This window comes from Triplophysa dalaica, chromosome 15, assembly GCF_015846415.1.
Source record: "Triplophysa dalaica isolate WHDGS20190420 chromosome 15, ASM1584641v1, whole genome shotgun sequence".
NCBI classification, from domain to species: domain Eukaryota; kingdom Metazoa; phylum Chordata; class Actinopteri; order Cypriniformes; family Nemacheilidae; genus Triplophysa; species Triplophysa dalaica.
Window position 1 is genome coordinate 2,990,794 of NC_079556.1, and position 25,593 is coordinate 3,016,386.

The following is a 25,593-nucleotide window of genomic DNA, read 5'->3' on the forward strand; positions in this document are numbered from 1 at the left end:
ATCGCTACAAGACTTTTAGTTAAACATTCCTTAAGAGCTACACAGCTATTCGAGGGCGTTATAAATGCGTTTTCAAATTGATATGCTAATGAAACCAGAGGAGGTTACAAGTTGCTGTAGGCGTTTCAATTCGACTGCTGTGACTTCGGCCGTTTCTCAATTCCAAGAACGAAAAGAATTGACTTGTGTTCTAGTGGAGGCAAGCAGCCTCGGAAGAACGAACTTAGATAGATGCTCCGCAAGGACTTCTGGGACTTCAAGCGGGTTCCGCAGGCACGCAAGGCCGTATTCGATGCATCCTTGATATCGAGAACACATCCGGGTGCTTTCATGCGTTCTCTGTTCTTGAGTTTTGGAACAGACTTTGACGGTTATTGATGACGCAGAGCGAGAACCTGAGGACACAAGACCGCTGAAGAACGCATATTGAGAAACGACCAGAGTCTTTACTGTTTGCCTTCTCAAAAAAAGCACCTTTTTAACACTGACAACCATGTTAGCGACACAGACATCCCGTACAAATCTACAAGCAACTCAATCGTACGTTTGAGAATTCAAATATATTTCCAAAGGTTACCAACAATCATGACAAGATGAACGTTCAAACATAAAAAGCTTTCCGCTATATAATTCTAAATACTGAGAAATGTCGTCTACAGTGACAAATAATTAAAAATCAAACAGTTTTCCTCGCAATTGTTCCTCTGAATTCTTGTGAAGTTAACCGTGAAGTTCACGATAGAATGAGAGCAGATGACTTCGAGGAATGTTTGTTGAGTGGGTGTACACAATGGGAAAGGACGTGTACAACGGTTTCAACCTAAAAGGTCATGACATTCCCTGTGCCTTCGAGTTCTAAAAAATATGTAGGTGTCAAATAACGTCTCATGATTTGTTTTCGAGTGAACATCCATGATTTGTAGTCTTTCTCTCCGATTCACAGATTTTGGATTGTCAATGAGAACTCTCTTCATCTGAAGAGTCTGGATATTTCTGCTGTGTAGAGTCCAGGTGAATGTCTCGTACAACTATGATGCGTGTGAGCATGCTCTCCATCATCGCGGTGTCCAAAGGCTGAGCTGAGTACCACACAGGGCTGCTGGGATGACAGGAGGTCTCGGGCTGCAGGTAGAACAGATCCGGACGCTGTTTCACGGTGTCTGAGCTGTGGACGTGACAGAGAATGAAACGTGATGAAGGATTTGACTAAACTAATGGCATTCAAATATGATGTAGAGTCGATGTGTTTGTTCTCACCATTTGGAGAGATAGAACTGGTAGAGTCTAACAGGACAGCGTAAAGGGTTCTCCGAGTTCTCGGGCATCTCCATGAACTGCTCCTCCGCCGTCTCCTCCTCCCGTTTCCTTTTAACAGCTGCTGGATGTTCAATAGATACATATCACAGGGATGCATACTGTAGTGATTCTATTCAGTTGTGAGATTTTTACAAAAACAGAGGTGGTTTTATCATCGGAACATCTCACCTCTCTTTTCTGTGGATTCCTCTTTGTTAGGTAGTTTGAATTTAAGATAAGCGGACACGCCATTTTTGATGGTCTTGGAACACTGGGTGACATTGGAGAACGAGAGGAGTTGATGCTGTTCGACCGTTTTGAGGTTTAGCATTTTGGCTCCGAAAAAGAGCAGCGTGTTGAGCAGGACGATAGGAGACAGTGCTCCCAACTGCTTACATTCCCAAAGGTATTCCTCTTCAACCCGTGAATTCATGTAGCCTAAAGAAACAGAAGAGCAGACCTTTTTTTATGTAATGCAGTATAATACACGTAACTATGTGATCAGAGGTGCATAAAGACCTTACATAAAGAAGTGTTATGTTTTTATTACCTTAGCGCTTTTTCTATCTACATACACCGCGGGTACCCTAACATTGAATTTACCATGTTGTTTCTACAGTAGCCCTAAAGGGACAAACTACTCAAAAGAGCGCATTCGTAAATACGTTATCTCCCCCGCCAAAGAAGAAGTAATGATATATTTGTCCTGTGAGAGCCACCGTAGTGCTTCAAAAGGGAGGGGTGAGCAATGGAGTGAGCCATTGCTTGCAATTAACAACCTCACTGCTAGATGCCGCCAAACCTCCACATTTCTTCCTATAAAGGAATACTTCATGTCAAAAGGTCTCAAAAGAACTGACATGTATAGCTCAGGCAAATTGCGGTTTGGTTATTTATTCTGTATTAGAGCACACGTGAATATTAGCCCCGTCAGCTAATGAGCGAGAGAGAGAAGACAAAAAGCTACTGATCATGTTGTAAATGAACACTAAAAAGTCAAAACCTGGGTAAAATACATTTTATAATGGCTAAAATCATAGTGTATATATAATTCGCAACGCTTTTGGTTATTTATATGTATGTTTATATTGTTTCTGACCAACAATATTCAAATGTATGAAAATACACCAAATGGTGTCTTTATATCCTTTCGTTGTTGTTTTAGCATTACTTTTATATATTTTTTTATCATACAGCACCTTATATTCACTGAAGAACTCATTAATGTGTCTGTGTTCAGTTTGGATGCCTGTGCCTGAAACCATTTTACGTCATCGATAAAGAACATGGCGGCCTCCTTAGGTTAAAATGAGTATTACATTTATTAACCCATATATCTCTCTTTACCCTGCGTTCCTTTTAAACATGTTTCAAATTGTTCATGATTTCACTGTTGCACATTTACAAAGTTTTATTTTTTACAGTATTGTTTGGTTATTCAAAGTTAAAGTAATTCAAAACAATTATGTGGGCATTAATTTAGCTGAGTTTTAGTTAAAAGCCTTATATTTACAGTAAATATGGATTCCATCTATGCAAATGTATTATTTTAAATGAAATACTGATAACTAATCGATCAAAATCTAAATTGAATTGAATTGAAACATATAAATAAGAATCGAATCGCCAAAATGGTCTCAAACCCAGGCCTAGTGTCTTGCATTTGTAAGTGGCAATAATGACAAAAATTACAATAACAAAGGCACAGTTCATCTAAAACTGAAAGATCCTTCAATTATTGATCCCTCCAACTCCTTTTACTTTAGTTTTTTCAACCAAACAAAACTGGCCCCACCGACTTCCATTGTAAGGACTAAATATCTTCTTTTGTGTTCCATAGAGGAAACAAAATCACATGCAGCTCGAATAAACGACAGAATATTTATTTTAGATGAACCAACCCTGAACAACATATAAACATTTCAGGACGCATCACACAACTAGTGTGATTTTACAGTGAAAGAAAAATAAAAGAACCGTCCATCTCCATATGATAAAAGAGATCCACAAGTGTGAGTAAATGATGACAACAGTCATCTCCAAGTAAACTCTTTCTGGAGTGATCTAATAAAACTGTGTGCTTAAATGCCAGTAATGTGTTAATTATTGTTTCAGAAAGAAGAGATAATAGGTGATGTTGAAACATTTACCCCCAAGAGGCAAAGTATTGCCCCAGTCTTTCAGCAGCATGGTGATCTCGCTGATGAACTCATTATAGAGCGAATCGGTGAAGATATTCTCCAGACGTCCCTTTTCGAGCAGACACTAAAAGAGTGAGAAAAAGATATGCACAATAACATCATTACTAACAAACACATTGAAAGATAAACACAATATAAATGCAAAACAGTACGACCATTTGCGGTTACTATGGTTTCAGTAATTTTCGCAATATGTTGGCAATTTCTAAGTAAGATCAGTTTAGTTTCGGACAAATCTACAATTTGAAAAACTAAACCAAATTATTAAATTTTGTTTAAACATCAAACCTGCTGAATGCCCAGGCACAGGTAGTAGACGCTATCGGGTTCATAAACCTCGCCGTTCGGCCTGCGGACCTCCTTGACGAAACGGCACAAACCGTAACAGAGTTCTGCAGAACTGCACTGTAACACATCCTCCTTCATAACCATGGGGCCCGCTGAAGACACAGTGGGAAGTGAAAAAGATGCTAAAACACATACTGGGTGAGAGCAATGTCACGCAGCAGCCGCGAGAGCGACCTTTACCCATGTGAATCATGAGGCACGGATTTCTCATTCTGACCAATCAACGTAAACTTACGGGACTGTTGCGCCCCTTCGTCCGATGTCTGTCCTTTTTTAGATTTTACCCAGCTGGTCCATGCTGCGACTCCGTACACTTGGTTAAGCTTTGAGCTGGAGGTGCTAAGCCAAACGCTGCTCGACGTGTCCGTTCCAGATCGCTTACGGCCCTGTAAGACACACAAAGAATATTATAGTTCAGTTTGATCTTGACGATGAAACCAAATTAAGCCGATAGGGTACATTTAGATTGATAAAGATGCATTGAATAAAAGGTCATTATGAATGAAAAGAAAGTGTAAACTTTACTATATAATCATAACCGAAACACACACAGTCTCACCTTCCCATTTATTCAAGCACCTACACTAAAAACAAAGTAAAAAAAAAAAAACAGCTTATGTGCCCCTGAACGCTGTATCAGATCTCAATACAAGTTGTATGTGTAAAACTGAAAACCATACATTTATTCACTCATTTATGACATTCTTGTTTTAAACTAGTAATATAGTCTATTATTTGTAAATTTTAAAATAAAACAAAAATAAACAGTTTGAGGCAGAAAGACATTTTAAGAAAGAAAGAGAAGGAAAGAGTAAAGCACATGCATGAATATAAATGTCACATGCACAGAATCTCGGACACTCGAGGAAACAGTTCTGTAAAACATTCAATTTTTATTAAGTAGGCAGCCCCTACAGAACGAAAAAAAAACATTTTGACAAAGACGCCTTCAAGCGTCCGTTTCCATCCAACACATTTGTCTCCTTTTATGGTGACTTTCTTCAACTGCAGCGGCCTCCATGGCAACCACATCTCCATCATCAACACCTTCAGCTTTTGCTTCTTCCTCATCTGGCCTGCACTCAGACTCCTTTTATTTTACCACAATGTGATATCAAAAAAAGTTCTGGATACCACTGCAGGTTTTTTTAAAGGGACAGTTCACCCAAATATGAAAATTCTGTCATCATTTACTTACCCTCAGATTGTTCCAAACCTTTATAAATGTCTTAGTTGTGCTAAACACAAAGGAAGATATTTGATAGAATGTCAGTAACCAAACAGATCTCATTCCCCATTGACTTCCATAGTATTTATTTTCCATACTATGTCAGTATATAGGGATGACATCTGTTTGGTTACAGACATTCTTCCAAATATCTTCCTTTGTGTTTAGCAGAACAAAGACATTTATAACGGTTTGGAACAATCTGAGGGCGAGTAAATGATGACAGAGTTTTCCTTTTTGGGTGAACTATCCCTTGAACAGCCTCAGACATTAAACAACAGACAGCCCAGTCCCTCCAGCAGGATATAAACCCTTCTAACTGCAACCAGACAGCATCCTCACTGGGCTAGTTCTTTGCTTTGTTGTTGAAATAACCATACGCTTTGCCACCTGTGATTAACACCAAGACACAAATAACAGATCAAAAGATGATACAAGCATGCTGACACGTATATTAAGTCCCACTGATATGTCTGTGGATACTGGCCAACTGTATCTGATATTATTATTTCCATTTTTAAATAAATTAACATGAAATCTGTTAATTTATCAATATACTGCACATTACTCATTAAGGTCTTAAAAAAGTTTCAGGAAACACAAAGTTAGCATCCTTTCAGAATAGGTTAAGAGTAGAGCAGACCATGTCTTTATTGTGTTTATAAAATCATATCTTACAGTCACATGCATTATTTACATTGAACTATATTACACACATCCTCTGAGCTTAAGGAAGAGTTAGGGGCGTAATGCCGAACTCAGCTCACAATTTGACCCAATGCACAATATTATGATGGTATTGTGAGAATTTGAACATATAAATATATATAAATAAAAGATTTATCTTCAAAACATGAACAATTTTAATGACATTTGTTATTTTGTAAGATAAATACAACATTCAAGATTTAATAGAATTTTGTATATATAAATGAATACAATTTAAAAAGGGATATCACAAAATAAAACTAATTTAACAAAATGAAAATAAAAAAGGAATTAACAATGCTAAACCTTAAAGGTCCAGTATAGAGGGAACTTAACCATGTGAACACCACGTGATCACGCCAGAGCGCGCCCCCATGGGTGGCAAAGCACTCGGCAAAATGACTGCTTACAATATCATTTAACGCAATTCTGCTCAACATTTCAGTGTCCAGGAACAGCGGATTACTTTGTACGTCGTGGGGAAGTCGTAAGAATCACCGTCAAGTCCAGCTGCTTGTAATTTCAGCAAATAATTGCGTGTTTTAGTCCTGGTTTCTTTGTTTCTCAGCTATTTTGCTAGATTTTTTGCCACCCAAGGGCGCGTGTCCCATTGAACTTTTTTTGAAGCGAAGGGAATACTTTATGTGTGAAAAACAAACCAAAATAAGGACTTTAATGATATTCTTCTCTGTCTTGTCAGTTTATAGTGCGTGTTCTCGAGAGCACTTTGACACATGCGCATTCGGTTTGAGAATATATCGATTGAAGCCGTTATTTTGATTTGTTTTCGCAAAAACTATTCTTGTTGCTTGACAAAAAATTATTTGAGCCGTTATGAGCGGATGGACCAATGTAACGTTGTCTTTGGTACTTTTCTGGACCTTGACAACACCTATAACCATGATGTCTATGAGGAGGGCTGGATATCTCTCGGATGTCACCTAAAATATCTTTATTTGTGTTCTGAAGACTTCAGGAGGTCTTAAAACATGTTGAAAGTCATGTGGGCGAGTAAAAAAATAACACACTTTTGATTTTGAGGTGAACTTTTCCTTTAAGAGAGAATTTGATCAAGCAGTAAAAGCAAAAAAAAAACTTAAGTTTTTTTAAGTTGAAAACAAATAATAAAATTGCTAGTTGGTGAAGTGGATGAAAATCTCTTTACAATCCTAACAGCAATTAATAATAAAAGTGCTATAAATATATACAGTTAATGACAGCAGAACATAGGTGAGAAACGCAGCTCTCCAGTTCACTTGTATGTGCAGATGTTTGAAGTGCATTCCTGCCCTCCCCAATATGGCGGTGCTCTGTTCAACCTACGCAACACGCTTGCAAAACTGCACAGCCTAACGTTGAATCAACACAATATTTACACGTTGTCTACTACATTAGAACGCAAACTTTCAGTTCCAACACCATTTTTTGGGGAGCGTAAGAACTCGTTGATTCTGTCCTTGACTTGCTTTTGATCAACCCTAGTCAAGCTGGGAAACCATTGGCAAACGCTTTCTATGATAAATTGTCTCATATTCAAAGGCAATGCATATTTGCCCCTTGCCCCATCCCTGTTGGAGGTCAACGCCCACTCCGCATAGAGCTTTTCAGGTAAGACAGCACGAATCAGCAAGCAACCGTATCGATAGGGCCGGCCTGGACTCTGAATCATTAACCTCTTCAACTGCTGCTTTGAAGGAGAAGTGATCTCAAAATCGGGATGGCATAATATTGGTGTTATTAAATATTGTCCTAGGGGGTCGTCAGAAGACGTTTTTTGCTTTTCATCGGTGTCCTCACAGTCCAGGGGAGTCCTTGGCGCCTCAGTTGTAGCATCCGACGCCTCTGTTGTAGCATCCAGCAACTCTGTTGTTGTCCCTGTCTCCTCTGTTATAGTCTTAGTCTGCTCTGTTATCGTCTCCACCGCCTCTGTTGTCATCTCAGGAGCCACTGTTGTCGTCATCGCCGCCTGCAACAGATACATCAGCCACCTTCAGAGGCTTTGTCATCTGCGGTTCAGGGCAACAGCGTCTCATAGCAGTTGTAGCAAATTTAGTGTAGCGCTTGCTTTAATCAACCAACCGTTTGACCTTAACAGTGTTTCGTTTTACTATCAGCAAATTAACAGTGAGTAATCCTATTAACCTTAAATCTTTTAATAAATATGAACTAGTTGTGTGTTCATCCTTTTTTATTATAGATAGTCTTGATGACGTACAGTCTATATTCTGATATGGCCTATAGATACTGCGCATTTAAATGCAGTACGTTATTTCATGCGCCACCTAATGGATATTGTGTGAAGCATAACAAATCTGTTTAGACTCTAAGAAGTCTGTGTGATCCATCGTGATGAATTGTGTGAAAAAACAAGCTCTAAATAGCCACATCTGTACGTCACAGCCATTTTTTACGTTGAAATATATAACTCAATGTATGACCCTATATCACTATCTTTTAATATTTCTAAGACGGAACTTGCACAGAAAAACAATGTTATCAAAAGCTGATAAAATATTTACAGGTTGCGAACTACCTCTGGATTAGACTGTAAACGTCCACGTCCAACACCAATTCTTGGAGAACGCAAGACTCAGTCTTTGATGCGCTTTCGGTCACTGCTGGTTAAGCTGGGGAACTTCTCCAAAGCGGTTTTGATGATAAAGTGCCTTAAATTGACAGGCAACGCTAGTTTGCCCCTTGCCCCATCACAGTTGGTGGTCGACGCCCACTCTGCATAGAGCTGTTTGGGTAAGCCTGCACGAAACAGCAAACAACCGTATCGATCGGGCCGGCCTCGACTCTGATTCATAAGAATCTTCCGCTGCACCATCGAAGGAGAATTGAACTTGAGATGAGGATGGCATCGTACAACTGGTGCGGTTGCCTGGGGAGTTGACAGAAGACCTTAAGTCCAGTTGAGTCATCGACTCTTCTGTTGTCGTCTCTACCCCCTCTGTTATCATCTCCACTGCCTGCAACAGATACATCAGCCACTTTTAGAAGGCTTTGTCATCTGTGGTTCAGGGAAACTGGGTCTCAATATGGATGAAGCAAGTTCACCGTAGTGTTCACATCAATAAATTAACAAACACTGACGTCTTACTATTAGCAAATTAGCAATTTCCAATGAGTAATATTTTAAATATTAAATTAAAAGTGTAAAATAAGTTAATTGCAGCTGCAATCTGTAATTTTTGCCATCTGTGTTTGAAACATCAAATTTCTGTTTATTTTCATTATGTCAGTTGAAATTATATACGACGGCTGATAATACGAATCATAACTGTAAGCTTAACATTGTGAATCAGCTTATGTAGAAGGCTTTGCATTTGCTTAAGCTCAAATGATTGTAGTTTATTATGAAAAAAAAAAATTACGGATTGTAGCTTTAAATTGTTTACATAATCATTTAATTTATATTTTTACTTGAATATGCCTCTTTATAAATCTGCAACAATAAAGAAGAAACTTATTGATCATGATTATTCGATTTGACAATACTACTTATTACACTTTATAAAAATAAGATATTTTTAAACAAAAAAAAATATAAACAAAGACTTGGTTTGTTATTATCGTACAAGTTTCCCAGTAGCGCAATAGCAAACTTTTCTTTGAGTAATGAGCTTTTAGTGCCATGCAGCAGTTTATAATAAATATAGGCTATAATATAAAATATTTTATTCATGTTTATAGTTTTCTATAGTTATACATTTTTCACAATCGCTCTTTACCATTTTTTTATTCTACTGTGGTGGATATTCGATTATTTATCTTTATAGATACTGTGCGTTTAAATGCAGTACGTTATTTTATGCGCCAACTGGTGGATACTGTGTAAAGCGCAACTAATTTATTTATATTCCAAGAAAGATTTTCTACGATCCATCGTAACGAATTGCGTGAAAACACTCGTTCTAAATAGTCACATCGGTATTGAAGTATATAACACAAAATGTTTGTGCCTATATCGCTGTTTTTAAACCTTTTCGAGACTGAACTTCTAAAGAAAAACGGTGTTATCAAGAACTACCTCTGAATTAGACTGTAAACGTCCACGTCCGACACCAATTCTTGGAGAGTGTAAGAACTCGTTGATTCTGTCTTTCGGTCACTGCTGGTTAAACTGGGGATCTTCTCCGAAACGGTTTTGATGATAAAGTGCCTTAAATTGACAGGCAACGCTAGTTTGCCCCTTGCCCCATCACAGTTGGTGGTGGACACCCACTCTGCATAGAGCTGTTTGGGCAAGACACCCCGTAACAGCAAACAACCGTATCGATCGGGCCGGTCTCGACTCTGATTCATTACTTTAGCTGCTGCTTTGAAGGAGAAGTGATCTTGAGATTGGGATGGGACCTTCCAGTGAGCGGTCTTGAAGTTTTGCAGGCAGTGTCAACAAAAGTTTTTGTTTGCTTCTCATCTGCGTTCTCACTGTCCTCGAGTCCTTCAGTTGTCGTCGCCGCCTGCAAGAGATACATCAGCCACCTTCAGAAGCCTTTGTAAGCTGTGCTTCAGGCCAACAGGGTCTCATCTGGGATGAAGCAAACTTACTGAAATGTTGGCATGTTTCTATTATCCACTTGACCAGAACAGTGTACTTTTACAACCGTTTCTACAAACATTGAAATATTTGTATTTGTCATTATTTTTAATAAGTTCCTACAGGTTATGAATAGCGTCTTTTTCTGTTAGATGTGCTTCATTTGAATTGTTTTCAGTTGGTAGGGAGCGTTTTGGGTGAAAAAATAATGAATAATTCACTGATAAATCAGACATCACTACATTATAGCTTGTGAGCGAGTATTATTTCTTACTACTCCATAGCAAATACTACCGCATCACATCACAACTACACAACTGACTGAATTTTACTTAATAAAAAAAAATACAATAATGACTAAACTGTCACAAAAATCCCAAAATGTTGCAGTTATGCTTGGCAGAAACAAGTACAGAAGTCCTGCAATCCAATAACTAATTTGCTCTAAAACAACAATTACCCGAAAATGAAAAGCCAAAATTAAAATTCTTTCCAAACCTGTATGACATTCTTCCGCAGGAAACAAAAGATGATACTGTGAAGAACATTGTTGAGCAAACAACATTGACTTCCGTTGTATGGACACAAAACCACTGAGACGTTTCTCAAAATATCTTTTGTGTTCCACACAAAGGGTTTGAATGTTAAACAAACAATGAATTTTTATTATTTGGTGAACTATCCCTTTAACATAGAATGTATTCTTTATAGAGGCACTGATGTTCATCTGCCAATTTACATTTGTTGGCTATCAATCTCTTGAATAAAGAATAAAAAACAGATGAAAGACAGATGAAGCAGAAAGCAAATCAATCATTTAAGTGTTCAAAAAATTGATTTTTCTTTTGTTAACATCTACATGTTTCAATTCAGCACAGCACAGAACACAACAGAATGAGAATCATCAAGTTAGAAGATCTTTGATGTGAACTTTTATTGCCATGCTTCTAGAGGAATCTCTCTATACAACTTAATGCAAAGTAGATCACACAACTTTATCACTGACTTTGTGTAAATGCACCCTTAAAATGCGATTATATAGGATTTTGGCAAAATTGTGATTACACTTTACTTCATGCAAATGCAAGCAGTCGATCTAAATAATACGATTAAGCTCATAATCGCAGTAAGACAACACAATTTACACAAACGTTGCGGCTACATTTTCTTAATTTTTCTGTATTTATCACGGTGCTGAATAACTATGAAACACATCTGGAGGAAGGCGTTTATCACAAATTCACACAAATAAATTAAAACGATAGCCAGTACAGTCCTCGAGAGCATCGATTGTACTGTGTGTTATAGCAAATAATCAGACTAATAAAACTTCCATGTAAACTGGAGTGAAGAGGTTTGCTCATGTCATGTCAACATGTTACTCTGATTATTGGAAATAATCGCAATATTGATGTGCATGTAAACGCACTCACTGATAAAAAAGACCAATTACAAACTGCACTGAAGGAATTTAATAACTTCAAATAAATGCTGTGCATAAATGATTTGAATCTGTTGTTGGTTTATAAATAATCCACAAATAATCAGTCAAAACTGTGAAAGCCAACATAAAGCCATTGCAAAAGATTCATTTTTAGTCTTAATATCCTTGACAACTGATACAGCCGAGTAATCTTATATGTTCAGACGATCTTTTATGAATATTCAGCTCCCTAGATAATCTTTCATCTAACAAATGACAAACTCTAGCGTCACAAAGTCAAACATCCCAAATTTTTTATTAAAACGGATTTTTGAAATGTCGAACTTCTGGACCGTCACTCCAAATCGACTCGAGTTCAACAACCATTCATGCCAAACCAGAAACATCTACACATATTGTGAAAACACTTCAGCCTTGATCTAAGTGTTTGGAAACACCACTCGCACTGCAAAGAAAGTTGAGCTAATTCTCCATCTCACATGAAACATCAGAGTTGACAATCAGCCATCAGATCTCTTCAGTCCATTTGTGTTACATACCCTTTTTTTGGCAGGGCAGCAGTCTCTGCCCTTCCTGCGCCGCTTCAATGTCAATACCAGTCTGCTCTCTTTAGCTAATCCAGGGTCAGCTAATGCTGGGAAATCACATGCTTTGGGTTAATTTATGGGAGATTTTACACATAATTACCAGCTTTTACAAACAAATACTTACCACGGGGAAAGTCATCTTCCAAATCCGGATGTTCTGGTGATGCTGTCGATGCCGCTACTTGCGGATCCTCTAATTCTGATGATGGGACCAATTGTTTCCTGCCGACCGCGGCTTCCTCATTATCTGCACAGCTGAAGGGTGTTGATGTGGCCTCGGACTCCAGATCTCCACTGTATGTGCTGACCTGGTCTGAAAAACGAAATATCATAATCAAATACTGCAGCATTCAGTTTGTCAAATCCCAACACGAACAAGGGCAAAGATTAGCAAAAAATGAAAATTCTTTCGCAGGTCACTCATCCTTATGTCATTTCCAACCAGTACGACTTTCTTTCTTTCGTGGAACACAAAAGATGATATTTGGAAGAACGTTGGATGTCATATACCTCCATTTACGAACACAAAACCAGATGTTTCTCAAAATATCTTTTTTGTTTCCCCGAACAAGTCACATTCAGGTTTTGAACAACACGGGTGAATAAATGACGACATGGGATTTATGTTTAAGTGAACCATCGCTTTAAGAGGGGAAGGTTTGGCTGGTTAGCGTGGCCACCTGGAGGTGGATGCCATAACTACACCATACTAACCTCAACCTGAAGTCATATTTTACATTTAAAACACCACAGCCAAGCTGATATTAAAGGAATAGTTCACCCAAATATGAAATGCTGTCATCATTTACTCGACCCTCAAGTTGTTTCAAATCTGAATACATTTCTTTATTCTGTTGAACACCGAGAGATATTTGGAAGTTCTTGTAAGCAAACGGTTCTTGGCCACCATTAACTACCATAGTAGGAAAAATGTCTTTGTTAATATTTTGAAGAATGTAGGAAAGCAAACAGTTCTGGGACACTTTTGACCACCACTGTAGTTTTTCCTAGTATGTTGGTCAAGAACTGTTGGTTACAAGCATTTTTCCAAATATCTTTCTCTGTGTTCATCAAAACGAAATTCATACAGATTTGGAACAACTCACAATGACAGAATTTTTATTTATTCCCATTAAGATCAATGAATAGCAATAGATCCTTTTAAAGTCCACGTTAACAAATGATCAAGCACGCAACATTTACCATGTGACAAAGGCTTGCCTTTTCCCTTGTCGCCCTCATCGTCCTCCACCGAGCTCTGAGCAGGCAGGCTGCTTTTACGCTCCCCTGGTTCATCCGCGTCTTGGGATCCAGGTATGACCACAGGTACAGGCACCTTGGACGATAACACCACAAAATAATAAAAGATGACCTTGTGATTTTTTCCTCATACAACCTTGTGAAAAGTGACCTACAGCTTTCGGGCCAACTCGGGGGAGTCCTCCGAGGAATCTCATTTAATCTTGTCCGGATAGGAAGGTCTGTGACTGGTATATTTTTACACAACACTTCTCATATATTTCGACCTTGGCTGAATCCCGTAAGTAAAGTCAAATTTAGCTGGTTCGATTATGGCTGGCAACGCATCTGACATACAAAGAGAATCAAATCAATCAGCATTTAGATCACAGGCCTGCTCGGTACGATGATGCACTAGTCCAGATCAGATGAACCGTCAAACTCATTTCTGATAAGCATGTAAAATCCCAGACATCCTCAAATAATTATTACATTGTTAAGAAAACAGAAATTCTATATTCTATTACATCATTCTACAGACAAGATACACAACGGTACTCACAGGTAGAGGAAGGCCCAGTGGAAACGGTGTGTACTGAGTGTACAGATGCATTGGAACGGGAATGTAAACTGGCACTGGAATGGGCACCGGGAATGGCACCAACCTCACTTTTTCTCCATTTTCATCAATCACTGCAAACGAAGAACATGTTCATTTATCATTCACCCGTGCATTGATCCATGGCTTTTGTAGTGATGTGCGAAATGCCTTCAGTTTGTGAAAGCCAACCTGTTTCAGATAGAGGTTGAGCTGTTGGAGGATCTCGCTGACACTGGACCCCTTGTTCTTCAGTGATGGGTCGGCACATGAGAGCTTTATTCTTTAACGTCCTGCGATGTGGAGTACCGGGCACTGCAGCGTCGGTCTGTGTGCTGGCCTATTAATGCAATGAGTACGTATTATTATGATTTATATTTTCAGATGTTTATACAACATGTGGAGTAGTGTTTGGTAATACTTACTTCACCAATGTTTTTGGAGTTGGCGTTCGAGGTAGGGAGAGCTCCTGCAAATGTACATTCATGCATTTAGTAGATGCTTTTATCCAAAGTGACTTACAAACATTTAGCCAATTTAAATCATGAAAACACAAATACCTGTAACAGCAGTATTTCCAGGTAACGTTGAGGCAAGTGACACCACACCACCAATAACAGGCATGTCCTTGGAAATGGATAACGGAGCTTGTACCGTAGTCAAATTAGTCAGAGTACCTTCAGTGATGAGAGGCAAAAAATGAGCGAATAAAAAGGTTGCAACATAATTATAACAATAGATTACAATACAACCACCATCAGATTACAGCATGCATTGTAATAATCGACAGCTCCATCTAAGAAAATCTCCCGACTGATTTTCATGGAAGTTTCAATGCAAAATGATGTCTATAGAAAATACAACATGACACGTACTGTTCCTAGACTGACGATACATCAGGGTTCTCGAGCAGAAATTCCTCAGACAATTCATGTTACAGAAATGTTTTTTGGATCCATATAAGACAAGGCTTTCCTTCAGCGGGCCCTGCTGTTTACAGTTGTAACATTTGGCCATCTGAAACACAAAGAGATATCCCTTCAAATCAACTTGATTAAAAAAAAAATTACATTTTAGGCACAGACAAAAGACATTAATGTAATGCTGTGTTCACACCAAACGCGAGGTATCGCGTTCCTCGCTGGAACTGGCGTTCGTGGCAATCTCGCAGCCAGTTCGCGTCATTCTCTTCACGCCTTTGCATTGACTTTGTATGTAATAAACTGGCGCAAAACACTCAATTTGCATTTTGGTGTGAACGCAACATTACATGTTTTTTATGTACTGAAACATTAAAGAGTTGATGCTTCTGATTTTATATATCCTTTATATGAGGGGTTTTCAAACTTTTTCATACATTTGAAAGTTAACATGCTTCTTTACACAAAAGTATTACAGATGGACTTGCATGTTAGAAAGGGGGACTCTCACAAAGATTAGTGTAATTTGGGGGTCCTTGGCATCAAACCATTGCTTTATACCATGGCTCCACCCATTCAAACACCTACAGGGTGTCTTACCTCATAAAAGAGCACTGTGTATTGAGACATGCAGTCTTCTGTGCAAAACTCCTCCAGCTTGCCTCCGAAAAAGTTCTGTACGGTTTTGTGTGTCATGTTTTGACAGTATGCGCAAAACCTGAACTGAACTCCTTGCCGTTTGGTAAGGTCATGCTTAAAAAGCAGTTTACAGCCTATGTAGGAAGAAAGAGTGAGATAAGCAGTTAAACATACATGTCAAACGATTATTAAAAACAACAGTTCCCTGTAAGATGTCAGACAATATTTCACTGTGCATTTCACTGCGCCAGGCAAACTTCCTTTTCAAATATTATTTAAAATATTATTGCATTTGAATTGTGTTTTTTCCCGATTACACAGATTAAAAATGCAGATTAATCACTGATGAAAAAATTAAGTCAGAGAATGAAATAAACCAAAAAAAAGGTTTACGCACCTTCACAACAAAAATATCGGAGCTGCTTTTCATAAGTGATGGCGTCTTTGACCACCTTTTCCTGTTTGCAATACTCGCAAAAAGCTGTCACATTATGCTCTCTCTTATAAGCGTCACAACAGGCTCGAGTGCAGAACGCCCCTGACAGACCCTAAAAAAAAGCAAGGTTGAATTTCAATGCAATATAAAGACCTATGTAATTGAAAAGTGTAACTGTAACATTATGTAAGGAACTGCAGACATGTCACAGACCACACACGTACCTTGCATTGAAAGACCTGAGGTTTGTCTTGGAACAGAACACGGCACTGCATGCACTCAAGTTCCTTTTTGTAAGCGCTTGGGATCGACTTGGTTGCTTTCTGCACGGTTTCTTGCGAGTTCACTGGACCCGGAGCTGGCGCATGAGATGGAACTGAATTTTGACTTTGGCCAGACAAATTAGAAGAAGAGGTCTGGGTGGGCGCGTGTTTCTCTGTGGGTTGCTCCGATGGTGCGCTTTGAGCGCCATGCGAGTTCCCGTTTATCTGGTTATGAGGTACAGATGTGTTCATCTTGTCCTGTACACAAGAGTACACAAAATTTGGCGATTAGCAATGAACGTTAAGATTTTTGGCAGATCACTTGTGATTCTGTTTTAAAAGCACAAAATATCCAATGTCAACAACCCAAAACAGAAAGAATTCAACACACTTGATTAAGGCTTTGTGAATACCTGAAATTTGCCGACACAATCTAATGAGCAGAAGTTCCTGATGGATCCGTCAGCGATGGCGAGGTGATACTGAGGAATGGCTAACTTCTTGCAGCTTGTACAGGGGAAAGAGGTCCCTAAATAAAAGAAGAAAAACACTTGAGGTGAATCTCACAAGACCCTGTAAGAAACATGTTTGGGAGAACTTCCACCCCAAAAGAAACTAAATTATAGTATTCTTATTTTGCACAAAGAAAATGAAGACGAATTTAGATGTAGATGAGACACTTAAATAGTTTTTATATTAAATTTACTAATAATTTATAAAAACAACATGTCTAAAGAAATGTACATCACAATGCAAACATCTTCACAGTGACTCCTTTTTAACTTTGAAATAAAATGATACACATGTACATTCAGCCGAAGGAAAATTGTGAATATTTTCAGAATTTACTATTTATAGGTGCGTGTGTTTCTCCTACGACCCGAGATTTGGTTTGGCTTGCATTTTAGATTTCTTCCAGCTATTTGGGGTTAAGAACCACCAATAAATATAATAACCAGATATTATCTTGGAACATTAGGCTCTTTTTGAAAAAAATGATGTGCACATGTGGACACTCGCTCTGTATCCACAAAAAACAATCAAGATGCAATCGTGTAACAAAGTGCAAATCTCTTTTATTTACAGCCCTAACGCGGTACCTGAACATTTTTCATAGTTACTGTTGCATATGTAACGGTTTCAACTTCTGAACATGGATATGAAAAACTAAATTCACAAGAAACAAGCTATCATATCCAAAAAAACATGACATTGTTTTCTCGTTTTTGTAACACTCCGAAACATTATCTACCCCAAACTAAGAATGTCTGTCTTTGGGAACAGATTACCGCACTTAACCGGTGTGAAAGACTGTGTAACAGTTGCTAGCAGCTTGCAAGCACAAGAACACTTTGCATGTTGTACATCGGACTCGACTTTTCCCAGAACAGCTTTTTGCTCTGCAGCGTGCTGCATTCTTCAGGGGGACTACCTCTGGAAGATGTGCATTAGCCCTTCTGCGGACTGAGATGATTGGTCTGTGCTGTCTTCATGTTCGGAGAGGTCTGTACTGTCTTCCTGTGAATTGTTATGCTGGGCCAAGAATGTCTTAGCAGCTTCCATTCGGAATTCAAGAAATTGCATGAAACCCTTTCTGTGAGTGCCACGTACTGTGTGGTCTTGGCGGTACAGTAGCCAGCTGTTGGCTAAAGCAACATCTGTGAAGTGCAAGAGCATTCGAAGCATCAACTTCTTGGTACGGACCCTCATTATATAGGAGCTGACCATCCTGTCTGCGAGGTCAAACCCACCCATGTTGTATTCACAAAAAATACTTGGTCTTCTAACAGACACAATTTTTTTCTGTTTCTTGTCCCATTGCTGGCAGGTGTCTTCGGGCTGTGCATCATGAACAACAGAAAGCATCAACACTGGCTTTTTGTCATACCACATTACAATACACATTTTCCCATCTTCAGTGGTAACTTGTGCTGAGGTACCTCTTCATCACTTGGTAGCTTCTTCACTGCTTCGTAAATCCGATTCTTCATAACCGTACCAGTTAGGTATACCTTCTTCTCCACCATTTGATTCACAGCTTTCATGTATGTAAAGAACCAACAGCAGTACACTTTCGTACCAGGCTTAAGAGTTTCAGACAGACGATCAATGTCCAAGCCTCCTAAACCCAGTTCTCCAGGTTCCTGGACCTGTGCAGTCAGTGCATCTCCACCCCGATATAATTCAAAGTCGAGAACGACGCCTTCCGCTGAAGCACAAACAAAGTTTTTCATGCCAACAGGATTTGGCTTCATTGGCAGATGTTGTTGACAAGGACAGGCTCTTGTAACTGGTATCATTTACAATCATGGACATTGAGGCACCAAAGAAATGATAAATCTCTTCAACTGATGTGTTAAGTGGGTGCCCACTCCTAGCTATTGCTGTAGCATTGGAGCAGCATGCAATCAGATTCATTACATCTGTATCAATATACTGGTTTACATAGTCCAGCGTGGTCCAGCCTTCTCTGTTCCGCTCCGCTTCCTCCTCAAACTGGTCTAGGTTTGAGGTCAATTGAGCAGGCCTCCAGCGCACTCCTCGCTCTTGCTTGGATTGCTCTTGAAAGCTAGGTGCCGGTGTTGACTCTTCAGTGTCATCATTTGAGCCACAAGTCTCATCCCGCGGAGTCTGACGTCTGGGAGTGCGTAAAATGGCAGTGCTACGGTCTGATCGATAACCAAAAGTTTCACCATAGAGACGTTTACGTCCCCGACTGGATTGAGGAATGGGGTCTTCACTCCCACTACTCTCCTTCTCACTGCTGCTTGGCTCCTGTTGTGGAGGATGGTAATCAACATCCTCTACGGTGTCATCAATCAAGTCCTCTACCTCGGAGTTGTCCCCAGAAATTGACTCCAGTACCTTTGACAGAGGAATATGCTCTGAAAATGATATCATGAGAAAATAAAAATCAATGCAAAGGTTTTCAACTAAGCTAAGTCTCCTTGTCCACATATGTGGACATGAAATCTACTGGCATAGTAAATCTTTACTGGTGCAAAAAGCAAATGTTAAAATTTGCATGCTATTTTAATCATTCACCACTACTATGAATAACTTATAAGTTGTTTACCTTGTCGATGTTTTGGTCTGATGTGGCTGCTTGACTTTTCAGGTGGGTTTGCCGCCATCTTGAAATTTCTATGTAAAGTGTTTTTCTCTTCTGACACCACCAGATGGCAGTGTGTATGTCCACGTTTGTGTACAACAGGTTTCAGTTACACAGAATGGAGTACTTTGGTGCACGCAACTAAAATTGTGATGTCCACATATGTGGACACCCGGTCGTAGGAGGTTTTAATAATTAAATATTTTAATGTAATTCGCTTGACTTTGTGAGTTGATAAATCCTCATAGTACTCCATCAAAACACAAAATGTACCTGTCAGACTGGGAGACGCTTGACTCAAGGCCACACATCTTTGGGAGCAGAAGAACTCTGTGACACCCTGTATGTTTGTCCCATCGATCATTTGATCTAAATTTTTGAACTCTTGGCAATAGGGACAAGAAAGCCTCTTGCCACTCTTCTGCAAGAAAGTCAGAAGGTTTATGTTAAACCACAAATTTGTGTCATTTTCATTAATGACAAATGCAAGAAGCTTTAAATGCTTTATAAAAGCTTTATATTAATAGTACAAACGATACGGTTAATATTCAGGTAGTGTCGATGTACCTGTTTGAAAGTAGTGATGCAGTCAGTGGTGCAGAACTTTTTAATACCGTCCTCTATCTGAACAAGATGATAGTTTCCCGAGGCGTTACAGTTGCCACAGTTCTCGCAGTAGCTCATGTAGAGATTTCTAGAGGATCGGAAGCGTGCAAAGCACTCATCGCTGCACAGCTTGTGCACAACCCCCAGATGAGTAACTTCATGCTGAATCTGCAATAAAAAAAATATTCCAATTGCATTGCATTTGATTTATTTTATTCTGTACTCACGTATAAGTAGCTTTGGATTCAACTTTATAATCTTAACACAAACGTTCCCATGTGCAAGAACCAAAACCAAAATGTTCAGATACTGAGTATTCAGCAGCGTCTTACCTCTCTGACCAGCTTACACACGTTGCATTGTGTGAATATATCCGGAGGTGCATTTTCATATCTGTCTTTATAAATATTTAGACAAGCAAGGCTACAGAATTCCTTTAGTGTATTCATGGAACCCACGGGGATGGTTATCAGGTCCTTCAGATTTACGATTACCCTTTCGGACAATGAAAATTAAAAAATGATTATTCTTTCCGTTCACATTTTAGTCAGTTTGTCACAAAATAAGTGGCTTTAGAAATCTTAGAATCATAACCTTAAAAGAGGCCGACAGCCTGGGGTCATTATACACTTTTTTTAATAAAAAGTCAAGTGACTAAGTGAATAGATATTTTTGAGTGAACTCTTCCTTTAAAGGGATACTTCATTGGCAAATCAAAATTTCCCCATGTTTTATTCCACCTCAAGTCATCCTGACTGAATATGGTTTTCCTCTCGAATAATAATGCAGCCGGAGTTGTAATACCATGAATCATTTTACTTCCAAGCAGTAGAATGGTTGTTGACTTATTGAAGCTCCATCGATCAAAGAACTGCTGGACACACCTCCGTGGTCTTAACAAAGGTCTTTTGAAGCGAATCAATGCGTTTGTTTTAGAGAAATATCCATATTGACAATGATATTAACGTTAATGTCTAGCTTTTGTCATCTCTCGAATGCACGTGAACCAAAGCCATTCTTTCCGGCAGATGACGGTAACAAAAGCTCCCGCTAGAGTAGACACTGTCATATTGGAACAAAACGAAAAATGCAGCATTCATCACAGGAACTGTCTGCGTCATCTGCCGGAAAATCAAGTCTCCGGTTCACATGCATTTGAGAGATGACAAAAGCTAGACATCAACGTTAATAGCACTGTCGTTATGGATAATCCTCTTAAACAAACGCATCGATTGGCTTCAGAAGAACTTGGTCAAGACCACAGAGCCGTGTCGAGCAGTTATTTGATTGACGGATGCACTTTTTGGAGATTGAAAAAGTCCAAACCCATTCCACCGATTGGAAGTAAAATGATACCTTATAACTTCGGCTTCTTTATTCTTCGAGAAGAAAACTATATTCAGTTAAAACATGGGGAAATGTTGATTTGCTAGTAAAGTATCCCTTTAACTTCATATTCAATTTTAAAAGACGCAACGCAAAGCAGATACACAAGCAGTACTCACTTAAGGCAGAGGTTGCAGGTTTTCCTGGGAGCAATAATGGGGGTAAACTGAACGGAGGGTAAACTGAAACTGGTCAGGCAGACCGTGGAGCAAAACAGCTGGTTGGAGCCTTTCCGCTGGAAGGCAGTTTGACCCTTCTGTAGGATTTTAGAGCAGCCGGAACAGCAGATCCTCACTGCTGGCGGGGGAGCATGGACCTGGGGGGCAGGGGGTTGGATGGGAGCCTGAGACAGTATTGCCGTCTGCGTCCGGATTTGAGGTTGCATTTGGGGTCTTGGCTGTATACGCAGCTGAAACTGAGGTTGGGCTTGGGTTGGCAGAATTAAAGTCCCTCTGAGTGAAGTAGACTGGGACATCAACGGGAATGATGTCTGCTGGACGGTCGCCACTGGAGCTGAGAGAGAACAATCCTGTTAAAGTAACACTTTACAATCGGGTTTTATTTTAAGTTAAGTTTTGTAAACTCAACTAACAGTACGGCTAATACAAGTCTCATTAAGAGTGAGCAGGGTATCTGCAGGTTTCTGAGAGTTAGATTTAAAACTTAAAGACCTTTTTAATACCGTGCAGAATGAAATTTAAGCATCAAAGCAATTTCCAATTTCATAGCATCAAAGTTGCACTTCCCCATGACTAAAGCTCTAACTTTTCTCCATGTGTTAATGTCCAGTCCACTCACCTAACGGACCCCCCCGGAACGTGTCATTTGTTAGTTGGTTCCGCCTATTTTGTTCTGCGTGACAAATAGACGTACATAATATTAAAATAAAAACAAAATCTTCTTTACGGTGTCGGTTCTAAGACCTTGGAAACGCTGATTTCATACATTTTAATGCTAATTAAGGCCTTATTTTGACATTATGGAAAATAAGACATTTTGAGGATCCGCGGACACCCTGAATAAAGTTATCGTTTGCAAAAACGGACATGAGCTCACCTGAAACTGTGTCGCTGTTGTTTCCACTAACAGAGAACACAGAGCTTATCCTCAACTCATCTGATGGAGAGGACGCCTGAAATGAGACAGCACATTGTTTATTATACCACACGTCTTCTCAAAATAGAGACTGAATTGAACATCGGAGCAAAATCATACCTCATTCTCATTAACCTCCTGTTTAACATTGCTGGTGTCAGACTGGGGTATTAATGCTTTATCATAATCCTCATCTATAGGTTCATCCTTAATTTGTATTACAGGTGGGAAATGGGTTTCTTTATCTGGCCCGGGAGGCTCTTTCTGTAACTGGAAAGGAAGGATAAGTGTAGAAAAAACATCATCTCTGTCGTGTTTAACAGTGAGAAGAATGTACAATTTAAACAAATCGGCCAAGACAGCGATATGGGAAAATTCACTTTATCCAAAGACTAAACAGTTACTCAAGCATCAAAATCGATATGTAATGTGATGTAAAGATGCGTTCACACAGTCACACAAAAGGGCCAAAGGTTTTGTCATTTGTTTATTCACACTTACATTGGCATCGCTTTGCGGTGTCGTAGTATCAACTTGTGACTGCGTTTCCGGGATATCTGATACAGTGTGGGGGGGATCAGACATACAGTTTCATAAACAGCCTCTAATGACACGTGACATTTTAGTGCTAATAAAATACAAATCACTTATGCACCAGAAAAATGAATATTTTTGTAATTTTTCAAGTACATTTGTACCTATAATGGCGTCAGATGAAGGCGTGAGAGGATTTTCCTCAGAAACTTTTGTTCTTTCTTCATCCACTTCTGATGATCCAATAGTAGAGGAACTGTTTTCGTCTATAGTCACAGAGAATCCCATTTTAGCCATTAAAACCAGTCAAGAATACATAGTTTAATTGAAACACACATATGTAAGCGAGTAAGATCTCAGACCAAAATGGTAAAGTTTTGGTTCTTAAATAATACGCCAAGTATGACTTCAGAAATGTAAACTTGCCTGGATTTGCAACAGTAGTTGGCGCTCCATCTCGGCTGTCATTTTTATCCTCGTCATCACTGTTTCTGTCTAACTGAGAGAACACCCTCTGACTGAAGGTACTGTCCATTTCCCAGTCATCGTCATCTGTCCCAAAGACAGGAAGTCCATCAAGCTCCTCTTCCATGCGAGCATCAGATGGACCACTGCTTCCCACACCCTGATCGTTCGATGTTTGAACCTCCAACTCTAAAATGGAACAAAAACAGACAGCATGACATATACCAGCTTGAAAGACTCCATTGGAAACTAAGATAAGAGTTTTGGATTTACCTGATGATTCGTCCATCTACTCCAAATCCACTAGTACTGCTTTGCTTTATAATAAAACAAAAACGTCAAGTTTAGTGGGTGTTTAACAAATATGTTATGGCGCAAAACAAAGCAACCAGATATGCGACTTAAAAAGGCATATTTTTAAGATTGAAAAGTTGTTTCTATTGCAAAAGAATCACCCTTCAAATCTTATACACCGGAGAACGTCAATAAAAAGAAGCAGGAATATATATATATTTTACCTAATAAACCAAACTTTATATTTAGGCGTACAGTTGACATACAGCTTATATTGTTCTGAAATTCCATCCATATTGTTCATTATTTTGATAATACAATGAATGACCAATACATATTCTGAACATCTCATCAATGGTTCTGATATTGTTACAAATAAAAATTTATATTGTATTTACAACATATGCAAATAAAACATCACATGGAAATGTACTGAAGTAGGTGTTGCTTATTAATTGTTGACAGATACACATGCCTACACAAGAAAATAAAAGCCAACCAAATTTACACTACATTTTTCAATTTTATAATGGCTCTTATAAGCCACGAGTTAAGTTCTATTCAGTTTAGAATTGAAATAGCGCATTAAAACCATACATACGGGAGAAAAAGCTACAGTGTTTTGGAGGCAAATTCCTTCTTCTGCGACAGGGATAATGGAGCAAAGTGACGTATTTCCGGTTCCCTGGATGTGAACAGAAGGCCGCCCCGACAGACCACCTCTACACATTTGGCAGACGATATTATCAAGACAACTTACAGTTTATTAAAGCTGTAGATGTCATTAGTATGTGTGTTTTAGAAAACGAACCAACGACTTTTGCACTCCTAACACTATGCACAGCGATGAGCTCACAGGAACATTGTACAGACCACATCAAATTTCTTCAGTGTACATACAAAGTGTACAATTCGCATAATACAAATGCATCATCAGACACACAACAATAACATAACATAACAGCAACATAATAATTTAAAAGCACTCATAAGGTAAAGATAGAAGATTAGACTAGATTTCATCTGCATTAAGAGCCTCCTGGCACTCATGCATGCATGCATCTTCATTGAGGAATGCCTAAATATATACATTGCTTTACACAAAGCTTCATTAAAGCTATCAAGCATAGAATTATAGCTGCAAATCTGCATGTGAAAATCCGGGGCATATGCATACTTAATTAAAGCATATTTAGCCATTAAAGCCAAACACCAATCTGTTATCATCAACATTCTGCTCATATACCTGCATTGCACAAACACGGTCATGCTAGCAGGCTAGGTGTGATAAATGCTATTCTTTTTGAAACGATACTTGTGTGTTTAAAGTACTTACGAAGAATGAAGGAACGACTGTCAAACAGGGACTCGCATGCGTAATATCAATTTGTTTTGTGTCCTAAAATCTTCACTTTTGTGTTGGACGTACAAAGCCTTTCACAAAAGCCACAACGGAAATCGACCTCCTACTGGTTTGCCGCGGGGCCGAATATGTTTGGCGCCCCCAAGCGTAACGGAGGACACGAAAAGCACGGAGTGGGGAAATAATAATATCCTGCTAAATAAATGTAAAAATAAAAAAATAATTGTTTATATATTAAAATAGTAAAATGCGTTTTTAGAAGTGTTTGTATAATATTACATCAATCAC

General features: G+C 38.9%; 2 protein-coding genes across 8 annotated transcripts; both read right to left on the minus strand.

Annotated features, from left to right (window-relative positions):
• Positions 1-554: 554 nt before the first annotated feature.
• Positions 555-25,405, minus strand: si:ch211-266o15.1 (zinc finger MYM-type protein 4). 7 transcript variants are annotated; one of them, XM_056767031.1, is made up of 31 exons: positions 25,279-25,397; positions 24,544-24,664; positions 23,922-23,965; positions 23,610-23,837; positions 23,348-23,449; positions 23,151-23,206; positions 22,770-22,919; positions 22,611-22,686; positions 22,353-22,406; positions 21,674-22,067; positions 20,501-20,663; positions 20,130-20,336; positions 19,836-19,983; positions 16,864-16,979; positions 16,412-16,708; positions 16,149-16,299; positions 15,713-15,885; positions 15,068-15,209; positions 14,753-14,869; positions 14,618-14,661; positions 14,385-14,532; positions 14,157-14,287; positions 13,559-13,691; positions 12,480-12,668; positions 12,308-12,402; positions 4,081-4,231; positions 3,786-3,937; positions 3,447-3,561; positions 1,486-1,734; positions 1,258-1,378; positions 557-1,165 (listed from the first exon to the last, which is right to left on the minus strand). In XM_056767031.1, the coding sequence occupies exons 3-31, from the start codon at positions 23,935-23,937 to the stop codon at positions 955-957; spliced, it is 4,329 nt and encodes a 1,442-aa protein (XP_056623009.1). In that variant the 5' UTR covers positions 23,938-23,965; positions 24,544-24,664; positions 25,279-25,397; the 3' UTR covers positions 557-954. The 7 variants fall into 7 exon arrangements, 5 of the variants coding, with proteins under 5 accessions (XP_056623011.1, XP_056623009.1, XP_056623012.1 ...); XM_056767033.1 differs by lacking the exon at positions 24,544-24,664 and having other exon boundaries at positions 555-1,165; positions 13,577-13,691; positions 25,279-25,405; XM_056767030.1 differs by lacking the exon at positions 24,544-24,664 and having other exon boundaries at positions 558-1,165; positions 25,279-25,405.
• On the minus strand, positions 17,815-19,818 carry LOC130436411 (uncharacterized). Its single transcript, XM_056767038.1, has 2 exons — positions 19,527-19,818; positions 17,815-19,335 (listed from the first exon to the last, which is right to left on the minus strand). The coding sequence occupies exons 1-2, from the start codon at positions 19,582-19,584 to the stop codon at positions 18,635-18,637; spliced, it is 759 nt and encodes a 252-aa protein (XP_056623016.1). The 5' UTR covers positions 19,585-19,818; the 3' UTR covers positions 17,815-18,634.
• Positions 25,406-25,593: the final 188 nt, after the last annotated feature.